This window comes from Xiphophorus couchianus, chromosome 13, assembly GCF_001444195.1.
Source record: "Xiphophorus couchianus chromosome 13, X_couchianus-1.0, whole genome shotgun sequence".
In the NCBI taxonomy this organism is placed as follows: Eukaryota; Metazoa; Chordata; class Actinopteri; order Cyprinodontiformes; family Poeciliidae; genus Xiphophorus; species Xiphophorus couchianus.
Window position 1 is genome coordinate 5,375,807 of NC_040240.1, and position 26,661 is coordinate 5,402,467.

General features: G+C 39.0%; 2 protein-coding genes across 2 annotated transcripts in view; one reads left to right on the top strand and one right to left on the bottom strand.

Moving 5' to 3' along the window:
• Positions 1-608: 608 nt before the first annotated feature.
• On the bottom strand, positions 609-4,745 carry LOC114155314 (1-acylglycerol-3-phosphate O-acyltransferase ABHD5-like). The gene is made up of 7 exons (XM_028035148.1): positions 4,599-4,745; positions 3,812-3,894; positions 3,331-3,739; positions 2,717-2,868; positions 1,311-1,422; positions 1,045-1,225; positions 609-960 (listed from the first exon to the last, which is right to left on the bottom strand). The coding sequence occupies exons 1-7, from the start codon at positions 4,640-4,642 to the stop codon at positions 853-855; spliced, it is 1,089 nt and encodes a 362-aa protein (XP_027890949.1). The 5' UTR covers positions 4,643-4,745; the 3' UTR covers positions 609-852.
• Positions 4,746-5,073: 328 nt separating this feature from the next.
• The window catches only part of topaz1 (testis and ovary specific TOPAZ 1), a 50,511-nt gene continuing 28,923 nt past the window's right edge, over positions 5,074-26,661 (top strand). The window contains exon 1 of the mRNA XM_028035113.1: positions 5,074-5,138. The gene's annotated coding sequence lies outside the window, so the exon portion shown is untranslated. The remainder of the gene's footprint in view (positions 5,139-26,661) is intronic.

Consider the following 26,661-nt stretch of genomic DNA (forward strand, 5'->3'; position numbering starts at 1 on the left):
TAAGCTATGCTAATCCTTATTTCCCTTTTATCGGTTTGCTTTCATCAGTGACTTTGAGACGAGATAGAACATGTCCCAGACGATGTGTCAGAGTGACACTCAAGCATCCCCCAACGAAAAGATGAACTTCATTTTCTTTCTTGACCCATTCATTTTCTGCCGACTCAAGAGTTTCTTTAAATCGCAGCGATGCCTCTTTGAACAGAAGGCCTATTTTTAGTCCAACACATGCCTCTGACCCGATTCTGTCACGGCAGCTGTGACTTAGTGGTGGGCTGAGTGTCGAACGGGCTCAGAGAGAGCATCACTGTCCAGGTCTCCTGAGTGGGTCACTCAGCTCAATATGTGAGGGCTGCTGCTTTGTGTTACAATTTGCTGTTGTTCCCTCTGCAAAGCAGTGACGCCGCTGTACTGCCATCTGCTGGCCGCGCTCACTCTGTGGTTCCAAAGAAGTGAGAAAGCTTCCCGGGAGTGTCGGCGGCCCCTTTGCCCCGTTTAACTCTGCCTCACATTCCCCTCCCTCATTCTGTTTATCCTGCCTGCATCAAAAATAGCAAATTCCCTGGACAGGACAGAGCTGCCCAAAAAGAATTCAAAGAAACAGCATCGACAAGTACAGAGAAATCAAATGGATTTCACATTTATTTACAAGAAATATTTCAAATAAATCTTGGAACTTTTTGCCCAGAGAAGTCGGCTTTAGAAGAATTGGAGTGATGAGAGCCTCCAGTTTGTCAAGGGTCTTTCTCGAACAAATAAAGTGCATGATGAAGAAGGTTATATCTCTAGTAGTGGAATGGGTTCAGCTTTGGTCAATCTGGGGAGTCTTCTGTCAGCGTTTCACCGCTTCGTTTAGTCGTTTGTGCCTTTCCGCTCTGTCCAGGCGAGAATCCGAAGGACCGTGTGATTGAAGTCCTCCGGTTGATCAGCAAACACGTAATGGCCGGCGCCTCGGATCACCTGACGAACACAGACACCCGGGAAACAATTTTTGACATCAAGTTTCAGGCTTTTGCAGCGGAAAGCCGAGGAAAGACAACTTACGACGATTTCCGCATCTGGCCTGGTCTTCTTCACCGCATATCCGGAGTTGCTGTCGATGCTGGACCGAGAGCCGTAAATGAAGGAGATGGGAATGTCGGCTCTGACCCCATCGATCCGCTCCAGCATCGGCCTCTTCGCCCACCCGTAGGGAATGGTCATGTTCCTGAAGGCCGTCTCGCCGCTGACACACAGAGACATCGTAGTTTGAGGGCTTGAATGGAGTTAAAACAGCCGCAGGCAGGAGGGCAAGAAATATGATTTTTCACCTTGGCGTCTGGGCATTGAGGTGGTAGATGTAGTCGGACACCGTGTTGTCATCGAACACAGAGGAGTACTTCTGCTTGAAGTCCGACCGGATAGTCTGGACCAGCATCGGACCTGAGGGAGGAGAATGTCCGGATGTTATGGCACCAAATCAAGCCCAGATCATCACCATGCTGGTAAACGTAACATCAGGACTTTGTGCTGATGTGCATCGTTTGGTTTCCTCTCAATTTACTGCCAAACAGCTGAAACTTGGTCTCATCTAAAAGTTTTTTGGCTTTCTTCAAATACAAATTTGAAAACCTACACTCATTGTTAGTGACAACCTTTCCACAAAAAAAGCCTTTTTTTGTTTTGTTTTGTTGTATTTGGATTGTCAGACTGCTGCATCCTAAGCGCACAAAGCAGCGTTAATGGAGATCCTTCCTCCCAGCAGCTGTTAGACTTTATAACCATCAATGATCCCAAAAAACTCAAATATTTACATACATTCCTTAATTTGCAGTTTTTACTCAATTTAAATTGCATTTTTGATGGCATCTCTGTTGCACCGTTGGTTTAGTCACTTATTGCAAATATTGTTTTTTTTTTTTTAAATTAACCTATCCAGTTACACATTCCTTTGGCTCTGAGTTATCTAAAAACTGCACAGTGTTTGTTAAAATTTTGCCCTTGACATAAAGTATTTTATTCTTTATTCTGTTCATATATATTTTATCTTCTTATCTTTGTGTGAAACCAGCTTGTTTTGATTGCCTGTCACTTTGCTGCTGTCGCAACAGAATTTCATCACTGTAGCACAATAAAGACATTTCTGTTCTATAAATTGTGGATTTGAGAGGCAGCACTATGGCTTTTTGCAATTCTTCTTGGCGTTACACAGTTTGACCCCCAAGGTGAACTTCCTGGGATGTCCACTTCTGGGAAAACCAGGAACAGTCCAGAATGTTTTCCACCGCTAACAGAGCTGTCTCACAGCAGAATAGTTTATTCTAAATTATTTAGAAATAGCCGTGTTTTATATTTTTTCCCTGTTCTTCTTCGTTTTTTTTTTTTAGAATTGCCCCCTTTTTTCCTTTTTAATTCCTATATAAACTGTTGAAATGGATTTAGCTTTCGGACTAACATATTAGTTTTGTTTTTGTTGTTACCTCAGTACAACAGGCTATGCAGTTTCCCCCTTTTCAGACCTACTAAGGATCAGACTTTTTTAATTTGATCCCCAATTATGTAATAGGAACTGGAGAAATAGTATATGTTTGGAACAGTAATCTGATCGTCTGTGTAATAAACTTAAAACTTTAAAACACATGCATTAAAAACAAAACAAAACAAAAAAAAAAAACCACCAAGGTCCCAGGAATGTTTAAGTGCATGTGTAGGTTTGTAAATGTGTGTATGTTCTGACCCAGAGGTCCGGCCAGCCTGAGACCAGCCAGCGGGTTGAATGGGCTCATGACGGCCCCGATGGCTCTGATCCACACGGGGATGGAGTAGTGGTTCGGGTTGTCTGGGCGGGCCGGGAACCCCCACGGTTCCACCAGCAGCAGATGTCTCACCCTGCACAAGCAGAAACACCGCATTAATACGGGTTGGGCATTTATCGCATCGTTAATCGCGATAAATTTCTTATCATCATAAGAATTTTGATCCATCGTTGTCACGATAAATTCCAGTTAGCAATGTTTTAAGCACCCCAAAACTGTTGGGATTGTTAGAGTCACTATTTTCTCCACTGTTCATTCATCAAACAATATTAATACATTTGAAAATATAGCTACATGCTGTTACTGTGTGCAGTTTCATGACACAAATTTATGTAACATGTGTCCTAAAGAAGCATATTACAAATAAATATGTTTTTCAAGTGATAAATAGTTCTTATTGTCACTTTTAATGCTATCGATAGCAGCACAAAATACCGTGATAAAACTTTAAGTCCATATCGCCCACTGCTAACAATTACTTCATAAATTTATTAAATTAAGTTAATTTAAGCATGATCTTAAAAGAAAATAGCACCTGTTTGGGTATTTGAGCGTGTAGGCCGTAGACAGGTATCCTCCGAGGTTGTGTCCAAGCAGAACCATCTCTTCCAGGCCCACCTTCTCCCTCCACTCCTCCAAGGCCGACACGAACTCCTCCTCGGCCCCCTCGGGGTCTGTGTTGAACTGGGGGCGGCTGCTCCTGCCGAACCCCAGCAAGTCCAGCGCGTAGACGGGTCCGCAGCTGGACAGCGCGTCCAGATTCTGGGCCCAGAGGCCGACGCCGCCTCCGAATCCGTGGAGCAGAACCACGGGCGTCCTGGGCTGGGAGCGAGGCGGCAGGAGAGACGGTGAGTTCGGATGCAGGTGGGTGGAAAAGGCTATGGTCCACAGGTAGTTGCCGTTGGATATGCGGATGTGCTGCCTGGAGTAGGGTCGCCTCACAGCTTCAGCAGAGAGAAGGGACAATAAGATATGGAAAAGTAGAGGAAACATAACTTCTTTTTTTTTTTGCTTACTTTTGAGCATTTTTTCCTCTGCATCTTTCAGCTGAGTAGGAGAAGTGGGGCACCAGGAGGGGAGCCAGTTTGCTATCCACGAACTGAAGTCAGAAAACACAGAGCTCAGCAGGCAGACAGGAGAGTATGCACAAACAAAAAAAAAAACATACACTGGACTTTGTCCATGTGCTTTTTGTTATCAGTGCTCCCTGGTTATCTCTGGACAAGAACAAAAAAAAACAAAAAACCTTGACAACATCAGGCAAGGCACAATGCGACGTCACGAAACTTTGCTCTGGGGTACCTCAAAACTCACCAGCAGTAACGTGTATTGTAAATTCATTTCATAATGTCTTTACCAAATAGACATATTACTTTAAAATTACTCAACACTGGCAGAAATCCCGACAGTTCAGGTGGGTGCGCATTAAATACTACGACGACCTGCCATACCTTCAGAAACCAAACATTGAAAACGAGCAAATTTAGAGTTGGGAGATTTAGTTAAGCAGTTTTAACAAGAGTAAAGTTTAGCAAAGACCATAAACTGGGTTAAAACAAAGCATTTTGTCACAATAAACAATACTAAATATGATAATATCGTATTGAAAGAAAGTTGGAAATGTTTCAGTGACCAAACGTAAACAAATGCAGACTGGTCAAAGTTTCAGGACAAGAGCTGGAGTCACACAGGGATCAAATACAACTTTCAGTTGATACGGTCCAAGGGTTTTCGCATTTCCAGCAAAATATCTATTCACTTTGAATAAATAAACAAAAAAACAGACGATGAAAGATAACTAACCTTTGTTCAGTTCGTGGCTGAACCTCTTCCGCCATCCTTCGCATTATGTATTAGTCGTCTGAAAAGCTGTGGTCAAGCGAAACATTGCTGTTGAATTACTGCGATGCCTTCAAGTACATGCCGTAAACCTATGGAGTAGTTGTGTAGCCGAACACGACTAAAAAGAACGAGACTAACAGAAGTGTATAACCGTAACGGACATATAAATAAATAAATAATAATAAAACTTAGGTGACGTTTTACTATAGTTGGCGCGAGACTGTATTTGAGGGGTTGCTCGTTCAATTCTATGTCCAACTGTCCTTGAAGGCAGCATCAACTGGTTGCCAAAAGTTGCTCAGGTGAGCTAATTAACTTACCATCTCGAACCACACTCCATACTGGTAAGTGGCGGGAATGCTACTGTAAGTTTGTTGCCAACCGCCAATAAATACCAAGAAGAAGAAGAAGAAGAAGAAGAAGAAGCTAATTAACTTCGTCGAGAAAAATGCGTTATTTTTAACATGGAAACGAGAAGCTCGAGTGGTTCCGTACACATCGGTATGTATATTTAAAGTAACTTTTTAAAAATATATGTATAAATGTATGTTCCACTTTAAAATGTACAGTTGCCTGTATTTTAAAAGATACTTTTTCCGTGAAAATATGTAAATTTTCGTCGAACCAAGTCACCGTTTTATAAGCAGAAACATTGACTTGAGTTTGACTTTATTGAACGTCGTGTGAGAAAACAAGTTAATTTATTTACAAAGAAAATCATTTAAAATAAAAGCAAGGAAAGAACAGTAAAGTATATTTACGCTCAAATGAGTGGGTAGAAGTAGAAATGTATTTGTGCGCCCACTACATTGTGTCGCATCATCCAATAAATTACTCTTCATATTAACTTGATCGTAACATTTTTAGTTAGTATTTTATACATCCACGTGTGTAAATGGTACAATTCACTTTAATGTACATTATTGGTCCTCAAACTATTACTGATGAAAATCTGAAAAGTGTGGCTGTTAGGTTAATGTTCCCCAATTAGCCTAATAGCTGTTTCGTATATCCTCCTCTGAAACCTCAGAACAGCTTGACATAGATGGGGACTTGTTGCACTGACTTTTATTTAGTGGTGTCAGAATAAAGAGGACTAGATAAAAATATACTAAACAGATTTTTTTTTTTCACAGAATTTTTGCCACATAAAATTCCAGGGAAATATATTAAAGTATTTTGATTGTTTTTGTGACAAAATGTGAAAAGGTTAAAGCGTTTTTGTTTGTTTTCTGGCCTTTGTGAAGACTCTCCTGCTTTATAATGTTAGTGTTTGTGTAAAATTGTACATTTGATAATCCCTTTATTCAGGCAAGGACTTAAGGTTTGATTCATTATGTTTTTTTTGTTGTTTTTTTTTAGCCTAAAAATGAATCTCTGTATATTTTCAGAGTCGTGTGTAATTAACAAACTCAAACAAAATCTATAGATTAATACCTGGCAGCTCGTCTGAACCTTTCCTTATCTTTTACCACCCTCCTTTAATTTAAGATAAGGCAGAGATTAAACACAGTTAATTTATTTTATTATCCTTCAGCACTTGAGTGTACAGTATGATTACATTGCCACAGGAAAAATTTGCCTTTATCTTACCTCTTCCTTTATTTAACGTCTACACTTGCACTGAATCTCATTAAATCTTAAAAGTGGGATGGAGGGGTTTATCTTATAGATTTATGGACGTGTTATCCTTGAAAAGCTCAGGAGTATCCTTCAAGAAATAGTTCTCTCGTCGCCGCGTGCTGACTTGACATTTAGGAGTAATTTGTGTCTTTTGGAGGCTTCGAGAGCAGCATAATAGTTTGTACGGTGCCTGTGAAGGGTAATTTATATCCTTTGAATGTTTTCACATTGTGCTACATTACAACCGCAAACCTAAAAGAAATCTTATGTGGAATTTATGTGATGGAGCGAAACGCCATTGTGGAGAGAAAGCTGCAAGAAGTCCTGTTTGAAATCAAGTAGGTGTGAAAGAAACTGTCCTAGTTAAAGTTACACCCTGCATCAACCTGGACACATTATATCCACCTAGAAACAAGATGGTGGCAGTATTATATAGTGGGGATTATTTTCCGTTGCAAACTGGTCACAGAAAATAAGAAGAATGATCATTATTATTCATTTTTAAACTGCTTAAAACAACTGTTGTTTTTTAAAAACTATTTTTTAATTCATTATTGGAGCTTTGTGACAAAATTTTACTCAACATGTACATTTTAAGTGTGCAGTTGAATTGCAGTGAAGTCAATGTGTATGTGTTCGAATGGCCCAGTCAAAGTCTAGGTTTAAATCCTGTTGAAAATCTGCATCACACCCTGAAAATTGCTGCTCAGGCAGTCAGGGTGACTGTCTTACACTAATTTGGTGCTGGCCCAAGTTTGTACAGGGCCGTAAGCAGACTGTAGTTCAGGGGCCCCGCATCCCCATCGCTAACGGCGTTTCTGTACAGGTTTGGTGGAACCAGTGACAGGGGGCCGAGTCTGACTGGCTAAAAGCAATCAGTGATAATGGGTTCTGATTTGCTGGCACGTATTAGTGAACAAACGGAGCTCAAACACAAAGATTAAACTCATAGCATCAGATTGTAGCTATGGTAACACAACAGTCAAACTGTGAAGATGACTATTTGCACACGTCCAGAGTAAATTTGCCAGTTCTTTTAACTCTTAAATTTAACTTCTAAACAGTTTAAAATCTTTTCATTTATCTATGCTGTAAAATCTAATTTAATAAGTACTCACGTTCCCAAACAAATTTAACTTGAGACTTTCATAGAGTTAGTTTGCTTATGCCTTGGGCCGACTCTTCACTAATTTCAACCTTGCAGCCTAACCTGAAACTATTGGAGGTTCTACATAGTACTGAACCATGGAGGTTGAATGGAAATGAGCAAATCAGTTTGATTTTTAGTTGTCAGATCTTCTCAATTCGATCTTTTACATAAAATCCCTGTAATGGATAGATTTATGCTGCCATAATATGTCAAAATGTGAGAAAGACTCGAAGTGTGAATGTTTTTGCAAGGCACTGCAAATCTTTATTCGCAAAAACAAATGTCTATATAAAATCTGACCATCCAGAATATTAAAATATATGAATGTAGACACATTTTTGCAACTGGTTTTACTCCTCTAAAATGTTCCAAATCCTTGTGAATTTTTGTCAGTTTGGAGAGAAAAAGGAATTGGAGGCGAAAGCTACCGGCTCTGTTCCACAAGGGGGCGCAGCCACGCTCTCTGGCTGCTCTGAGCTTCTTCCCTCTAACACAATTTTCCTTTCACACCACCACCCACTTCCAGCGGCTCTCAGACTGTGGCTTGGCTGAGTGGTTCCTGAGTGCTCCATTTCCTCTGCTCCCACTGATGCACGCGCTCCTTCTCGCCATCCCTTCGCTCTGCTGAGAGCTCAGAAATTTCATACGCCAGCAGACGGCGAGGCCTCGGCCAGGCCCATGGACCTGCAGAGGTAGCGTGAGACTTCAGCTGTCTGTGGACCGAGTAACTGAGCGAAGCTTTCAGTGAGGAGACGACATAAATCTGCAGCAGAGAGCCAGCAGCTCCTTATTGTTTCGTAGAACTTGAAAACTAGCCTGAGGTTGCGCATTACCGCCTGGCGATAAAACACTCGTAACCTGTGGTCTGGCAGCAGATGGACTTTAAATTTCAACAAACAAGTGTAATCTAGTATGAAGGAGCTAAATCCTGTTTATAATCCGGCAGTAAAAGTAGTAATGTTTCAGCTTGTGAAGTGTGGACTATTAGCATGCAGGAATTAGGAGAGTAACTGGTGATACATTTATGATATCATGGAGAAATATTAAGAGGATTGTTAGTCAGGTTTTGATGTTTGTTTGTTTTTTTAAAAGCTGAGATTTGAAATGCAGTTTCTCTCTGATTTTTCCACCTACATTTTATTCTGGTTAAATTTGGCAGAGAGAACAAAACATTTTGATGTCAACTTGGTTGAGAAAATCCGCTTTAGTTCTACAGTTCTGCTCAGCGGCGTACATTAATTCATCCCACGGATGTATTTCTTGCTTTAAATTATTTATTTCAATTGCTCCTTTTCCTGGGTGGGATGATCAAACAGCAAACATTATCATTGTTTTTCAAAACCAAGGCTCAAAATGATTCTGTTGTCCACACAAGGTCAAAAACACAAAAATCCCATGAATACTTCATATTTCTGGCCATTAAAGAAGGTAGACTTGGACCACGTGGTTTTGTTGGCACTGATTCTTCTTTGCAGCAGTTAACTTAAAATGTTTGTTCTTGTCCAGCTTTTAAACTTGCTCCACATATTTTCTAGAGCTCTAGAGTCGGGGCACTTTTAGAAGCTTAATGTTTGGTTGTAGCTGTTTGAATGTGTTTGACGATGTTGTTCAGTTGCGTCTAAGCTTTAATCTATCCAGCTATTGAAAACTGAGACTAAGTTAGTGTTTTCTGTCTTCATATTCCACCCACTTTCTTCAATGCACCAGTACCTCTGGTCCCACTGTATGACTCTATCACCACCATGCTTGAAAGTTGGGGCACTATTCCTCTTTTTTTAAATTTATTTTTATTGGGGGAGGAGGAAATTGAAAGCCCCCCCACTCTTCTGGACATGCTCTTGTCATTGTGGCCAAACGGTTTAGTCTTTGTTTGATCATAAACTGTTTTTCCAGGAAGCTTTTGGTTTGTTCACAATGGTTTATTTTAGAGCAGGAGTTTCTTTCTTGGTTGGCATTCCCTCAATCCAAACTTTATTCATCGTAGACGGTTGACTCTTGGGTTCCAGCAACTCCCAGTTTATGTTTTTTTTAATTTTTTTTTTTATGTTTGGTGCTTCACGAGCATCCTGACTATTTTTCTTTCATCTCAGAATCTCAGTTTTGCTGAAAAAGTTGATATGTGGTTAATTTTTGATGTTTCGGTGCAACAATTGGCTAAACAAATCTTATCAAGATTAGTTTGGGAACAAAAAAAGGAACCCTGACCTCAGCCCCATTTTAAACTTTATGGACTATACATAAGAAAACCAACCATAAATGAACTCTACTGCTTCTGCCAATAAATATTGTATCAAAATCACCCCCAATCACCAAAACGTGACATTCATAAACAGGACCAGAGGATGTAAACGTCTTGCTGGAAATTTTATTGCTCTGTTTGAGGATGTTATGTTTTTATGACTCTCATGTAAACATATTTATGTGCACTGTAAAAAGGAACCAGTCAGGCTCCATTAAATGTGTCCCAGTGAATAAAAGGAAGCAGAAGCAACAAATTCAGACACCAGAAAACATGGCAATTTAAATATGATTAGCTCACATGTTAACAAAAATAACACGAGAGATTCCTGAAAAGCAGATTTAAAGATACGTCGGGGTATTTGCTCAGATTATATCGCCCCCCCCCCCCCCCCCCCCCCCCCCCCTGACCTTTATCAGGTTGAAAGGCCTTTAAGGTAAATATCTCTGCAGGACTAAAATGAACCGTGACAGGCTGATGAGATAATGCTGACTAATGCTGAGTGTTGTGGTCCTGGTGTGCAGAACGGCTGTAGTGCCACCATCATGACAGAGAGAGGAACATATGACATCCATAACCATAATAAATGAACTACATTAGCTATTCAACAGAGAGAGAGACATTACGGGTTTGCCTTTGATTGTCTAGTCAAACATTGGTACTACGCACACACCTTTGTTACCAAACTTGCTTTAATTTGACAGAATGGGAAATGTGTTTTCAAATCTCGGTGTCCACCTCTTAATTCCCGGCAGAGGTAATGACTGTTGTTTACTTATTTATCCGACAGCAAGCCCTGCATCATCAATTTCAGGAAATCTGCTTGTTTGTCTTCAGTTAGTCATCCTAATATGCTTCATTGGGATGGGAACAAACAGAGGCTTCAGCCTCCTCTACCCAGATTAAAGATTTATCACTAAATCATCCAATCATCTGCAGTCCATCAGTCTGACTCTTCAGCCCACTGGAACTAGTTTTTTTTTTTTTTTAGGGAGGAATAATAGTTTTAATTAGTTTATTTTATGTTGCCTTGTTGTAGTTTATTGCATTTGATTCACAAAAATTAATTTCTCTTTCATTCCTTGCTCACTGTCTGTTACATAAACTACGTGGGTATAGTGCCTTGGGAATTAATTAATACCTTTTGAAATGTTTCACATTTTGTCATTTGTTTTTTGTGGCAGTATGGTATGCCTTTGTTTTTAGCCCCACTAGAGGGAACAGCTTCTGCCTTTTTCTGCTGTTACAGATGCCGATCTTTTGAGGTAATGCTCTATTAGCTTTGCACATCTGGAGACATTTGGATTTATTGATTCAAAGTCTTGTAGAAACTGGATTTAGGTCTGGACTTTAACTGGGCTATCCAAACAGATGAGTATACTTTGATCATAGCTACTCCTTATCATGTTTATATCTTTCAGTTGTTGTTCTGCCAAAGTCTCACATCTTGTAATTGGCTCCGTCCAGCTTCACATATGGATGAAGATAGATGCCTTTGTTTTTAACCCCTCTAGGGGCTAAAAACCCCTCTAGTGGGTTTTTAGCCCCTAGAGAACTCTGACCAAGTTCCTTATCTTTCCTGAAGAAATGCACCCCACCCCACAGCATGATGCCTCCACCACCATTTTGGGGATGATGTGTTCTGAATTATGTGGAATGTTACTCTGAAGCACTATCTTTATTTTCCACCATTTTATGTAGCAAAAAGCTATGAATTACAAAAATCTGTTGCTATTCTATGGAGTGAAAATAGTGTCAAAAAGATTTGTGTGTGCGTAAAATGATTTGTGCGTGCGTAACAGGATTTGTGCGTGCGTAACAGGATTTGTGCGTGCGTAAAAAGATTTGTGCGTGCGTAACAGGATTTGTGCGTGTAAAAAGATTTGTGCGTGCGTAACAGGATTTGTGCGTGTGTAAAACGATTTGTGCGTGCGTAAAAAGATTTGTGCGTGCGTAACAGGATTTGTGCGTGCGTAACAGGATTTGTGCGTGCGTAACAGGATTTGTGCGTGCGTAAAAAGATTTGTGCGTGCGTAACAGGATTTGTAAACCTTAAAAATAAAATACATGTTGAAAAAGTACACACAAATCACCTGGTACGCACACACAAAACTGCAGTTACACACAAATCCGGTTACGAGTGCACAACTATTTTTGAGACTCATTTCACGCCTCGGTGGAAGCTCCAAGATTTGTGTGTAGATGGTGCGTTTACATGCTAGTAAAAGCTGGGACATCTGAGTTTTCTTCGGAACTGTTTCTTTTTTCCACAGTTCAATACATATTTCTCTCTTTACTTGTCTCGTGGCTTAGACATATTTTTGTGAGAGAAAAATACATATGTCATTACACCCACGTCTACTTTTTAATACTATAAGATTGTTTATATATGAATCCGCATTTGGGACCTATTCAACTGTAATTACTTGGGTAAAAAATTCAACCACTAGGTGGCGGAAGTTTATTCCGCTCTGACTGGGAAAAGCCTTCATTCAAACTGAGAGAAGAAACAAGAGAATGGCGGGTCAGCCGAGTGATCGTGTTCGTGGTTTACCGTCCGAAGTTAGTGGATGTTAAAATTTGCACGTTTTCCTGACCGTTGTAATGCGTATTTTTTAGATTATTTCAGATTACGTTTTACGTTTCAAGTAGTTCGACCCAAAGTTCTCGCCCTTCTATAGCAATAGCTCATGTCTACGTTAACTAAGCTACTATTAGTCCTCGATTAGCATCGGTCCAGTTTAAAACAGAATCTTCCTGGCCCATTACAGCCATGTCTACGTTTATCACCATGCTCAGCTATTTTTATGATGCCGACAATAATGTAGGCTTAGGTGACGTCTTTTATTATAATTTATTATAATTATATTTTATTAATTATCTGGCAGATAATTAATAAAATATTCCATATTTAATTTGTATATGTCCTTTTTCAACTATGCAATTTATAAAGTGAAAAATTGAACACTGACTGAAATGTGGAAAACACATACATTATTAGCACTTTTTGGGGACAATAGAAATATAATTTCACTAGATGGCTACAATTACAATTTAGTTAATGTGAAGCACAACTTAACATATTATCTGTCCAAAAATGTAAGTCATCACATGGAAGTAATGAGAAATGTGGTTTGCTCATAATGAAGTAACAGAAATATTAATATTTTAAAGATTCAGCCGAGTTACTACACTTATATTCAGCTGCTTACAAAGGCTTCAGTGTTGGATGAGGTTATATTTACAAAATTTGAAATATTGATGATCTGCATGAATCTAATATAAAAAACGGTGCAGATGTATATGTATGGCATAGAATACATTTGTACATTTGTTAAGAGATGTTCTACGTATTTATTTCTGGTACGAAAGCAATGACCATCATATTCCAGGAAGAAATGTAGAGAAGAGTAAATCTTAAGTGATTACAGTAAGATATAAAATATACAGGTGATAGACGAAACATAAGTCTGTAGCAGAACTAAAAAAAAATTTAAATCAAAAACTACAATTAGTGAGGAGAACTGGGATGAATCCTTCAAATAATAAAAGACGTCACCTAAGCCTACATTATTGTCGGCATCATAAAAATAGCTGAGCATGGTGATAAACGTAGACATGGCTGTAATGGGCCAGGAAGATACTGTTTTAAACTGGACCGATACTAATCGAGGACTAATAGTAGCTTAGCTAACGTAGACATGAGCTATTGCTATAGAAGGGCGAGAACTTTGGGTCGAACTACTTGAAAAGTAAAACTTAATCTGAAATAATCTAACAAATACGCATTACAACGGTCAGGAAAACGTGCAAATTTTAACATCCACTAACTTCGGACGGTAAACCACGAACACGATCACTCGGCTGACCCGCCATTCTCTTGTTTCTTCTCTCAGTTTGAATGAAGGCTTTTCCCAGTCAGAGCGGAATAAACTTCCGCCACCTAGTGGTTGAATTTTTTACCCAAGTAATTACAGTTGTATGGGTCCCAAATGCGGATTCATATATAAACAATCTTATAGTATTAAAAAGTAGACGTGGGTGTAATGACATATGTATTTTTCTCTCACAAAAATATGTCTAAGCCACGAGACAAGTAAAGAGAGAAATATGTATTGAACTGTGGAAAAAAGAAACAGTTCCGAAGAAAACTCAGATGTCCCAGCTTTTACTAGCATGTAAACGCACCATCTACACACAAATCTTGGAGCTTCCACCGAGGCGTGAAATGAGTCTCAAAAATAGTTGTGCACTCGTAACCGGATTTGTGTGTAACTGCAGTTTTGTGTGTGCGTACCAGGTGATTTGTGTGTACTTTTTCAACATGTATTTTATTTTTAAGGTTTACAAATCCTGTTACGCACGCACAAATCTTTTTACGCACGCACAAATCCTGTTACGCACGCACAAATCTTTTTACGCACGCACAAATCATGTTACGCACGCACAAATCTTTTTACGCACGCACAAATCATGTTACGCACGCACAAATCTTTTTACGCACGCACAAATCTTTTTACGCACGCACAAATCTTTTTACACACGCACAAATCTTTTTACGCACGCACAAATCTTTTTGACACTATTTTCACTCCATACTATTCCACCAGCCTTAGTAGTATGTAGTTTATGATTTCGGTTAAAGATGATTCCTAAGTTTAAATCTGAAATGCTTCACTTTTATGAAGGAGTGGTTTTTCTCATTCAGCTCGGCGAGGGTGTACCTTTTTAAAAAAAGCATTGTGTTGATGTGTGCCACTGCCAGTAGGCGTTCTTGATCAGAGTAGGCATGATAATATGTAAATTCCTCCACATGAGGGACTTGATGTTTCTGCAATTAGGTGGAAATATATGTGCATATATTGGCATCTGGATCAGTGCCTGGACAAATTGAGTTGGAAAACATTGTCATATTGGACATTAGTAGATGTCCAACATGGTGTTGTTATTTACCTGACTTTGTCATGTGCCATTAGTTTTAGAGGACAGACCTTTTGATTCATTTGTAATCTGCTGCGTTCATTTCTTGCCCTGATTAGGCTAACGTTAGCATTAAACTCAGCCAATTAAATGGTCAGCCTTCATATTTTTGCATGAATTTTTGCCAGTATTACATTACATTGAAATAAGATATGTGTATTTTCCATCAAAGTGTGCCAGTATAGAGGGAGAGAACCTGACTGGTGTCTGTTACCTGCTCCCAGCTCACTGATCTGGGGTCAGTTCCTGCTAGATTTGCTCAGCGCTAACTCTGCCTCGATCTGTCATCAAGCTGTAAGCTCAAACCAAACTCTGTCAGGAGTTTTTAGGGCACGGCCCGGTGCAGTATGGGTAATCAGAGTGGCCAGGCTGTTAGTGGAAGATGGAGAGGGGATGGAGGAGAGGCGGAGGGGGTCTGTCTGGTTGCTAGGATACGCGGCCGGCGCCAACAGCAGACATGATTTATAATGTCCAGGCTCACCGTCTCGCTTTCTCCACTAGTTTCTTCCTCTCCCTCTCCTGCAACGACTCTCTTCTTCCTCGTTTTCCCACAGGTCATCGTAGCTGCCTTGTCTGACTGATCTGAGTGCCTAATGTTTCTTTTATTGGGTTATTTATATTGGTGATCCCCAGGTTTGCCTCTCTGTCAGCCATGAATGACATTCTTTTTTTTAGTATTCGTATAAATGAAGATATAACTTGATTTACGTGTTTATTATTTGAAACAAAAAGTTATGTGTGCTGAATTGGTCATGATCTGACATGATCATGAGAGTTTTTACAATTTAAGAGCAGTTTGACCGCTGAATCAATTAATAGACATAAATATAATAACCTCTATCTGTTTCACTTCCGCCCTACGGTGCAGAACTCTATCTGGACAGCATTTCTGCTGCTCTGTGCTCCAAGCTTGACATCATGTGTTTCTGGCTGTCTTTTAATCTTAATCTTAATCTCGCCTTTAATGTCCCGAGAAGATAAAACACATTTCTTAACTAGGCAAAGAATTTACAAAGAGTACATTTTGTTATGCAGAGCTTTGCATAAATGCCTTTTAACTTGACATGTAACGTTATCATAGGGAGGGAGATGGAAGTGATATTGGACTTAAAGTTTTAGCACGGTATTTTGTGGTACTGTTGCGATAAGAGGTGTTTATTTCTTCTTTTTTAGGTAACTGTATGGTGGTAATACAGTTAGATAATACAGGGATTATTGATTTTATTTGTGCTTCTCAGAATTTTGTTTTCTAATGTTGCCACATTTTAATTTGGACCGAAGAACCAGAGGATAAAATGTATCTCACGGAGCCATTACTTGAACGGACTGTTAATGTGCACGTTTACATGACAATGCATGATCATGCGAGTGCATGAATGGATGGTATTGATTTGTAGACACTTGATCCACCTCCTGATGTGAAGGTCTTAAAGGGATATATAGCAGGACAGAGGTTGAGATCAAGTGAGGAGTGACCAGGTAGTCCTGAATAATTCACTGACCACCGTTCTGAAGAACTACTTCCTCCTGAGGAGTCGATTAGAAACCTCTTTACAGTGAGTGCAGTAATGGTGCTTTTATAGGGAAACATGGGAGAAATTAGCTTCATTTGTGCTTTAATTCTATTAGAATTTTAATTCTCTTCTCTGGAAATGTTACCAGCCACTTTTACAGTGGTCATCTACTGATCGAAGAGAGCGAACCCACAAATTATACTGCCAGTATCTGTCCATCTGTAAAAGCAGCGTGATACAAATGTATAGGAAGAAGCCATTAGTTTGTGCTTGGATGACTGACACTTACATTAGCAGTGTGTGTGCTTTTCTTCAAATAATAAACCGGCATCAAGTCGATTGTAACTGAAACACCCAGAGTCAGTTTAGTCCATAGTAGAGCTGCACGATTTATCAAACTGCGGTCATTGTTGCAATATTAGCTCATGAAATAAGGCGTCTGCACACTGCTTGGATGCGATATTGTAACATTTCAGGGGACATGCATTAAAACTCTGCTTATCAGTGTGTAGTTGGCCACTTGGATAGAGAGTTGGGGTGGAGTGGGGGGCTGTGCTGATGAAAAACGGAGTGTGCTGAGGAAAATCTGGGTTAATTGCAATTCATTATGTAAGCGCAATGTTTAACAATTGCTGCTGCATTGTCTTCCTAATATGCAGCCCTGGCTTGTGCCTGTCGGTTTAGATACTGCTGCTAGATGCATTTGTTCTAAGTGGGGAAACCTGGATTCCTCCAATATATTACGCATGCTTTCAGTGCTCTCTCCGTCTGCTTAGCTACATATGTACATCTCTTTTCGTCTGCAGGATTACTCAAACTCTTCGTGGCAATTTTCATGTGATTTGGAAGAGTGGATTTGCAAAGGAAGTGGTGTGGGGTCAGACTGCTTTCTGTCTAACGTTTGATACGGAGGAATGACCTTCAGACATCTATTTTAAAAGTTTCCTGCATCTTTTTCCTTAAATAGTCTATACATCCAAAGCAAGTTGATATTTATTGGACATGATGATGATGATGATTTATTTCAGACATTTCACCAACAAAACATAATAATAATAATAATAAAGACTTTAATGTTTCTAAGTGTAAATACAATACCTTACTATCAGATTTACTTACTCAAATACATGTAAATACACCACTTATTTGGTGACTGTAAGTCTGAAAAGGAGTATGATGAAGTTTAACTTATATAATTATACCCCTTTTCTATTCATTAATTCATAGCATAAATAGTCTTCCTGTTTCTAGTATCCTTTCAAAAAAAACAAACAATAATAATAGTAATATCTATAATAATATTTCCTGAACCAGATGAAAGTAATACATACACCCATATACTGTGTATATATATATATATATATACAGTACATACGCATCTACCTGGATATATACATAAATAATATTTACCTATTTACACACCCACATATATTTACACGCACATACACACGCCTGCACCCAATTGCCCAAGTCATCCACAGTGCTGTAATTCCCAGCCATAATAACAAGCATTACATCGGTGTCCAGAGTTCATTATTGTTTTTAGGACGTACTGTTCTGGGTTTGTGGCATAACCAGCTTATCTGTTTTCGTTTTAACAGCCTTAAAATAATGTTTCATTCTTAAATGTGCAATATACAGTACCAGGAAATTTTAAGTACTTCCTCTGTTTTAATATATAATGTTAGTAGTTATTTATACATGAAATAAATTTTTATTAGTGCATTACTAACTACTTTTTTGAAGAAATGCCCTTTTTTGTTGTATAAACCAGTACTAAATGAACTTTGTCCTGTTTATATGCAGACATTACCTTTTCATCCTAAACTTCCTTCAATTTCAAACCTTGATAAAAGCCAACCAAGCATTAAAAATTAATAAATGATTTAATTAAAACAATCAATCAATCAAATTTTATTTGTATAGCACATTTCAGCAGCAAGGCATTTCAAAGTGCTTTACATCATTACAAACACAGAAACACAATGCAACATAGAATCAAAAACAAAGCATTAAGTCAAGTTCCATCAATAAATTTGTAATTGATTACATTTCAAATACAATTCTAAACAGGTGGGTTTTTAGTTGAGATTTAAAAGAAGTCAGTGTTTCAGCTGTTTTACAGTTTTCTGGAAGTTTGTTCCAAATTTGTGGTGCATAGATGCTGAAAGCTGCTTCTCCTCGTTTGGTTCTGGTTCTGGGGATGCAGAGCAGACCAGAACCGGATGACCTGAGAGGTTCTGGAAGGTTGATACAATAAAAGCAGATCATTAATGTATTGTGGTGCTCAGTGATCAGTGTTCAGTGATTTATAAACTAACAACAGTATTTTAAAGTCTATTCTTTGAGCTACAGGGAGCCAGTGGAGGGACTTTAAAACTGGTGTTATGTGCTCTATCTTCCTGGTTTTAGTGAGAACGCCAGCAGCAGCATTCTGGATCAGCTGCAGCTGTTTGATTGATTTGTTGGACAGACCTGTGAAGACGCTGTTGCAATAATCAATACGACTGAAGATGAATGCATGGATGAGTTTCTCTAGATCTGGCTGAGACATTAGTCCTTTAATCCTGGAAATGTTCTTCAGGTGACAGAAGGCCGACTTTGTAACTGTCTTTATGTGGCTCTGGAGGTTCAGGTCAGAGTCCATCACTACTCCCAGGTTTCGGGCCTGATCGTTGGTTTTCAGTTGTAATAACTGAAGCTGTGCATTGACTCTAGATCTATAACTCTAGATCGTTCCTCTTTAGGTCCAAAAATAATAACTTCAGTTTTGTTTCTGTTCAACTGGAGAAATTTTTGGCACATCCACACATTTATCTGTTCTAAGCATCTGTTCAGTGATTGGATGGGCTCTGAGTCACCTGGTGACATCGTAATGTAGAGCTGTGTGTCATCTGCATAGTTATGGTAGCTAATATTATTTCCTGTTATAACCTGAGCTAGTGGGAGCATATAAATATTGAATAAAAATAAAATAAAAAAATAAAAACAAGAGTTTAGAAAGCGAAAACACAATTGGTACAGATCATAAGTAAATGTAATATTATTTTAAAAGCATCGTTTCAGCACCAGCTTAATTTCTTCTGAACTAATCTTAATGAATTATGTAAGTAATAAAGTATATTCTAAGAGATGTTCAAATCCTGTGAAATTTAACTGTGGATTTTAGAGGACTTTATATTAGTTTACCTTTAAATTGATTTGATTCTGACTCTGTTTAAGAGAGTCAAAAAAAAAAACTTGTACAATCTCCTGCTGGTTATTTGAAAGAGCCAAACACATTTCCATTCTCTAATCTGGTCAAATTGGAGAAAAATGATCAGTTATTAATTGTCAAACTGTGAATGAATTGGTGTACTGTGTACAAATTCATCCAAACAGACGACTTCTTATTATATACAAAAAAACCCGTTTGCTTCAAAAAGAGCAAAACGATCAGCTGCCTTGTTATAAAGGAATAAAGGTTTCTCTGAACTTGGGCTGCTTTAAGACTTAAAGGCAACTTAACAAAGAACCTATTTTACTTGATTGCAACCTTAAACAAAGATACAATTTATTCCCATTTCTCTGGTCAGATCTATTAAACATACCAGAAGTAGATATTGTAAGATACTGTAGTTTGAAATATTTAAAAAGTGTTAGTAACATTTCATAATTTGATTCCCAAAGGGCTATAAGCTAAAGAATGGACTTAGCCTGATTAAGACATCGCCTCTCAACCTGTTGTACTGTCAGGTATTCAAAGAATGATCGAATCCTAAGTCCAAACAGAAACTTTGAAAGATCTTTAGAAAGCTCAAAGAACTATTGATCATCACTTCTTTAAATGATTAAGAATGGGGCTTTGGTTAGACTAACATTCAGCAGTCACTATATTAGATACACTTTCCTTGGGCCCCTTGAACTTCCTTCATTCTTTACAGCATAAACCATAACAAGGTGTCAAACATTCCTCACAGGTTCTGGTCCATACTGTCATGGTAGCATCATGATGTTACTGCAGATTTATGGGCTGCAAATCCCTCAGTCCACCATCTCTGAAAAGTTCCCCTATATGATTCAAATATGGTGACTTTGTTGGCCATTGAGTTGATTTGTGCTGTATGTTGTTGGAAGTATTCATCAGTAGGTGGGTATACTGGGGTCATAAAGCAACGGGCATGGTCCGCCTCAGCTGGTACTACTGGAACTGTTACACTCCCACCCTCACTCTTAAGGTATTAATAAGACGACATGGAGTTACTGATTCATGTACAGCAAATTCTGAATGGCCGAAATTGATACCACAGCTGACATTTTGTTATCATCGGGGAACTTGTATAAATTCTAGTTGTTCCTGTTCTCCGTTGACAGAAATACCTCTGACTGTGGTTTTCCTCTGGTGTAGCTCATCTCAAGCTACAGCATACATGCAGAATGTTCTGCATACCTCGCTGGTAATAAGTGAGTATTTGAGCCTTTGTTGCTTTTCATGATTCCAAACCAGTCTGGCAATTCACCTCTGACCAATGGATTCTCTCTCCTTTTTTTCTATCATCTGTAAACCCAAAAGTTGGAAATGTGTGAAAGTCTCAGATCTGCAGTTTCAGAAATACTCAGACCAGCCGGCACCAACAACCGTGCAACATTAAGTCACTTAAATCCCCATTATTCACCATTCTGATGCTCAGTTTGAAATTGACTTAGTCATCTGGACGCCTAAATGCATCGAGTTTCTTCCATAAATGTTGACTGATTCTACATCTCTGCCTGCAGGAAGTTGAATCTAATAAAGTGGCCGGTTAGAGTATAAAATAAAAGTTTTTTTTGCTTGGTTTTGAGCTCTAAGGAGTAATTTCACTTTCATTTCTGAAAGACTTCTTTTGGACGCCCAGCCAGACCCGGCTGACTAATGACAGCGTCTTCGTCTCCACATACCGCTCCATAGTAGCAGAGTGTTGTATGTTGTAGCTAAGCACCCAGCTGTGTCACTGTAACTGCTTAGCAACCGTGATTGGCGCTGTGGTGCTCATGTCTCATGAACACTCCAGATGTTTAGTGTTACTGCATCAAGCTAAAATGTCCCCATGTGAGAAAACGAGCCATCGCCACCCTTTCCAAGTAACTGACTTCCCAGCTTATCGGTGCCACATAAATTAGATTATTTGACAAAGCAAAGCGCCTGCTTCTGCCTTTGTTCTGCACCAGTAAAGTGATCCAGGAAAACATTCAAACTGGAGTGTCCATATTTCTCTTTTCCTCAATCTGCCCAGTGTCTTCCAGTAAATGGAGGATAATTTTAGAGCGATAAAGAGCCCAGAGGATGCCGAGGGGAGGGAGCGTTCACCCGCGCTCACATACACACTCTATAAGAAGGTCCCTCATTCCCTGTTGCACCTGCTGACCCACAGGATCCACTGAGATGGGCTACTGCTGAATGTGCGGCTTCTGCACGCGCTCAGACACACACACACATACAGGAATGTACGCACTTTGACTAATAGGCCTAATGCTTCCTGAAGAGGGCCCAGCACTGCATTAGCTACGGATGTGGGATTGATTTAGAAACTGAAAGCCTCCTAGTGTGTGTGCATGTGTGTGTGGGGGCGTGTGTGTGTCTGAGAGAGAAAGAGTAACTTGTGCACTCGTAGTTGTGTATTTTTACTTTTTTTTTCACCCCAAATTCTCTTTCTTTGGCGTTATCTAAGAAATGACAAACGATGCATGTACACACAGCAGGACACAGAGCGTTTTAGGAGATGGGTCTCAAACTAATATGCCTGATTGAAATTCAAAGAATGTTGGCAAATTCCTATTTGCATTTTTAAAAAAAATCATGAGAAAACAAATACTGGTGGTAATTTAATTCTTCTCCAAGTGCGAAAGCCTCTGCGTATTTCAGCTGTCATCACACAGAAAAACTCTATTGCTAAATTTAGCCTTTCCAGAAGGACTAATTAAAACAGCTTGACCTATTACATCGCCATGAAACTCTGGAAAAACTGTCCGTTTAACGTGGGAATATTCCCTGACATCTCGGCTTAGAGGAAGAAATTGGAGGTATAATGAATTGGCCTTCACTTAATTTAATGCTGACCACAGGTTGGACCATTACTGGACAGATGTAACAATTATCAATGGCTGGAGAAGTTATATCGCCTTGGAAAAAATATTCACACTAGTTAATCACACCTTAATCAAACTATGTATTGACAAAATAAGCAACATTTTCAATTGAAAAACTCTTGCTGATAAATTATTAAATATGAGCTCAACAACAAGGATGTTTATTGTTTTAATCTGATAGTTGGTGCCATTTTACCCATTCAGCTTTCAAATCTTTCAGGAACCACTGATCATTCATGGAAATAATTTATTAAAATATTTCTTTAGAAATTAGAACTGTGAATTTTGACATTAACGTTGGGGACGTCTGGAGCTGCAACATGTTTTTAGCATCAAAGTGTTTTTTTTTAGGCTTTAATATTTTTGGCGATAGGCTAACTCCTTTTAGCACAACCTGAACACAAAAATAGTCTTTTTCCAGCGTCCAATCAGATAATATTTTTGGAGCTAAAGTGAAACCCCGATGTGGCAAATTTCTGTTAAATTTACAAGTATATCAGAAACACACAAATACAAAAGTTCAGAACATTTAAGTAAAGATGAAAAGTGATTAATTGCATTAAAATTTCAATGTTTTAAAATCTATTAGCTACTAATTCATCAAAATCAATGTGTTAAAGTACTAATTTATTAATTTTCACCTCTTGAAGATTTTCATATTTATAAAACAAACTTTTATGTGGCAGACCAACACAAAGTTGTGCATAATTGTGAAGTAAATGGAAGAAACAAAATATATGGATTATGATTTTTTTCCCCCGCCCCTCGTGTCCCAGTGTTTCAGAGATAAAAAAAAAAGTTAGCAGTTTGCCAAAAACCAACCTGGTGACATGGCAAACCTGATCTGGTCAGAGACCAAAAACTATCTGGCTTAAATGTAACACTATTTCTGGTTCACGAAGAAAAACATCCCCAGAGCATCATGACCTGAAAATTGAAAATTTCTGCTTGAAGATTTCTGTCTCCAGATGATCAAACTTGGTAGAGGGGGGAAAAAAATAACTCTTGCTTCTGTAATTTCAGCAAAAAATAATTAGACAAAGTGTTGATTCGCAGGAATACAAATGTATGCCGCACATTACAGAGTCTGTTTCTATAAGAAAATAAAATGGAGTTGAAGTTTCAACTTCAAATAAAAGCCTGATAAAATACACTGAAGTTTATGGTTGTAACAGGACAAAGTTCAAGAGGTTTTAATGGTTTTGCTAGACATTGTGCATACAGGCGTGCACAATTGCATAAGCAATTTTTTTTATTTGCATCAAAACATAAACAAACCCTAATGTTTTTATTACTTTTGTGGATTATATTCCTCTTTTATCGCATGAACTAAGCGTAGGTCTCAGTGTGTAAATGGGACCTGCTGCATAGATTCTGCTGATCAAACGGACCTGATTTGGCCAACAGTCAGCATCTCATTGAAGCAGACGTTTGGTCACTCTTCTCGTTTGGATCGGGCGTGAAACAAGAACCAAAGAGCAGAGAGATGAGCAGCGCTCCGGTTTTGTTCTTAAAGCAGTGGCACAGCCAGCATAAATGAGGGCACACAGACATCCCTGCAGAGCTAAGCGTAGAACAGCTAATAACGTTCCATGATGCCGGTGAAGCTCGGAGGGCTCACAGACGCAGCAGAGCAAACAGTCGCCTATATTATTGAGCATCTTGTACCTCGGCTGTAAGATGAGCTGAAAAGCTTCACTTTTTCTTTTGAACAGAATGTAAATTGTTTACATCTGCCTGTTAAATCCAGTTCAAGCTGGAAACGGACTGGAGCTGGTTGATAATTAAGTCTGATTTAAGCGGATAGAGTAATGTTAACATTCATCTTATTTGAGTCTCATATATTTGTTTTGACGCACAGGAAACTCAAAGTATTCATATCTAATGATTTATTTTTTTATGAATGGCATTTGAACTAGAAATTTCAACAGATCAAGATGAACTCATCTTGATCTGAGTTCAAGATGAGGTCAAAGGTCTGGAACTACGAGCACATCCCCTTTAATAAAGAAGTTTCTTAGCTGTCCTGTCACTTTAAGTCTGTGATGTCCAAAATGCGGCTTGGGGGCTATCTGTGGCCCTCAGACTGATTTTGTTCAGCTCCCAAATTATCATTCAAGAATGATACAAATTTCTCTCTTCCAACACAGTTCATATAGATGGAGACTTTTCATCTGTAATTGGGGTAAAATTATTAAAAAAAACGATTTTCAATGAAAAATTAAGTACAACACAAACTATTTATGTTTTTATAATCAAGCTTTTATATGAAGTAGAACCACATTTATCCAGACTTTTACTGAAAAGCCAACACAAAGCAGCTTTTATTAAAGTTGGGTAACTATAGCTAGCGTTTTCATAGAAAGTGACCCAAATCCAGCTGTTAGACTAAGAATAAATTTATTTACTTGAGCCCCCCAAAATTTAATAACGATTTCCCTTTAGTATAATACAGCAAACATGCTAAATATTTAAGCTTGTGGTCCTACAAAAAATAATAATAATAAAAAACATCAAACTACTTTATTTCCTTAATTTTAAAAAAAAATATTTATATACATATATATATATTTTTTGGCCTACAGTTATTTTTGACTTGACAGTTTTGGCCCATTTGACAACATGTTTGTTGCTTGGTTTGCAGGCGTACGATACTCTTTCTATTTTCTGATGATAAATTGAAGCTTACACACCAGCAGACCTTTTTTAAAAAGGAGGTGATTTCTGGTGTTTCATTATTTTATTTAGGTTGACCTGAGCGAAGGGGAGGCTTAAAGAAATCTTCTCCACAATTAATAATTTTACTTTAAAAAAATGTCTGAAAGCATATCTACGATCTTCGTTGCATGCCACATTTATGTGCGACTTCGTGCTGCTTTATCGCATAAAATCCTTATGATATGTGTTGAAGTTTGTGGTGGCAACACGACAAAAAGGGGGGAAAGTTCAACGTAGTAGAGCTTGTAAGGGGAACGAGGCCAGACTGCAGAGGGAGCGGCGTTGGTACCGAACCAGGTGACTGGCAGCAGACGCTGGAAGCGGCGAGAACGGTGGCTGAAGAAAAAGAGTTGAAGCACGCTTGGAGAGGAGGGGAGGGTGAGGTGGCCTGGGGGGAGGAGAAAAGAAAGAGCAGAGAAAGAGAGAAGCAGACGTGGAGGAGGTGGGGAATTGATGAAGCAGAAAGCTGGGTTATTCCTGCTGTGAATCTATGTGTCTTTGCTTTTCCTCTGTGTGTGTGTGAGTATGAATGGCAGGCTTTGGCAGTAAATTAAACTGTTTATCAGATCAATATGGCCATCATCTCCCAGATGACTGTGGCCTCTACTGAAGAGCAGCCATAAATCACAACCAAAAATGGAGGACAGCGATCTATACTGTGTCCGCCGCTTTGTGTGTGCGCACACACGAGCAGCCGGTGCACAAGGATAGATGCACTTCTGTTTTTTTTTTTCCTTTTGTTGTTTGTTTTTCGCCTGTGGTTTTTATGCGTTTGTGCGTGTGTGTCTGTTTTTAAGATAGCCGTCTCTCCTTTGATGTTCTGAAGCCGAGAGTTGAGATGAAGCAGTCACAAAATGGAGACAGAAGAAGGACCACACCTTCTGAAATATAGCGGCGCTTCCCACACACTGTTACAGGAAATACATTTACTCTGCCCGACGACTTACACACTGGCATTACGGCGCGAGTGTGACACATCCTCCGTCCTCCTCTACAGGGTTAACAACAGTGCTCTTGTTCCGAGTGTGACGGCCCCCGGTGCTCTCACTCTGAATAATGTAGCCTCCCGATATCAGTGACAAGAGTCTCAAAACCAAAATAGCATCTTGAGCTCCGATAAATATAGAAGGTAATTAAATCGGCAGCAGGGGAGAGACAGAGAAAAGCAAGGGAAAAGGAAAGGACTGAGTTTTATGTGTGCAGATAAAAGTCCACTGAGTGGAGAAAACGGTTGGATGGGAGGGAAATGCTTTTGGGGGTCTGCTGTGTTCGGGGTTCCTGTTCGATCTGAAAAAGTGTGAGATTCAAGGGACGTATTTCTCTACGTCTGAATAAGAATGTATGGCAAAAAAAATCCCTATTGCCAAATTAAGTATTTTACATTTCTTAATTCACCCATCGTTAGTCCATTCCTCTGTCCGTCTTTACCGGTTCATCCATCTGTTTGTCCAACCTTTCATTGATTTATACCAGTTTGTCCATTCATCCATTAGTTTCTTACTTGTAGACCATCTTCTAGTCCATTTGTCCTTTGCATCTATCCATCCTTTCTTTCCGTCCGTGTATCCATCTACCCCACAATCCAAAAATGTATTTTCAAACTTTTTTGCACTTTTCTTCATCTAGAAGCTTTGTCAGTCTGTCCCCATGTACACGGGGACAGACTGTACATGTCTGTCCCCGTGTACAGACATG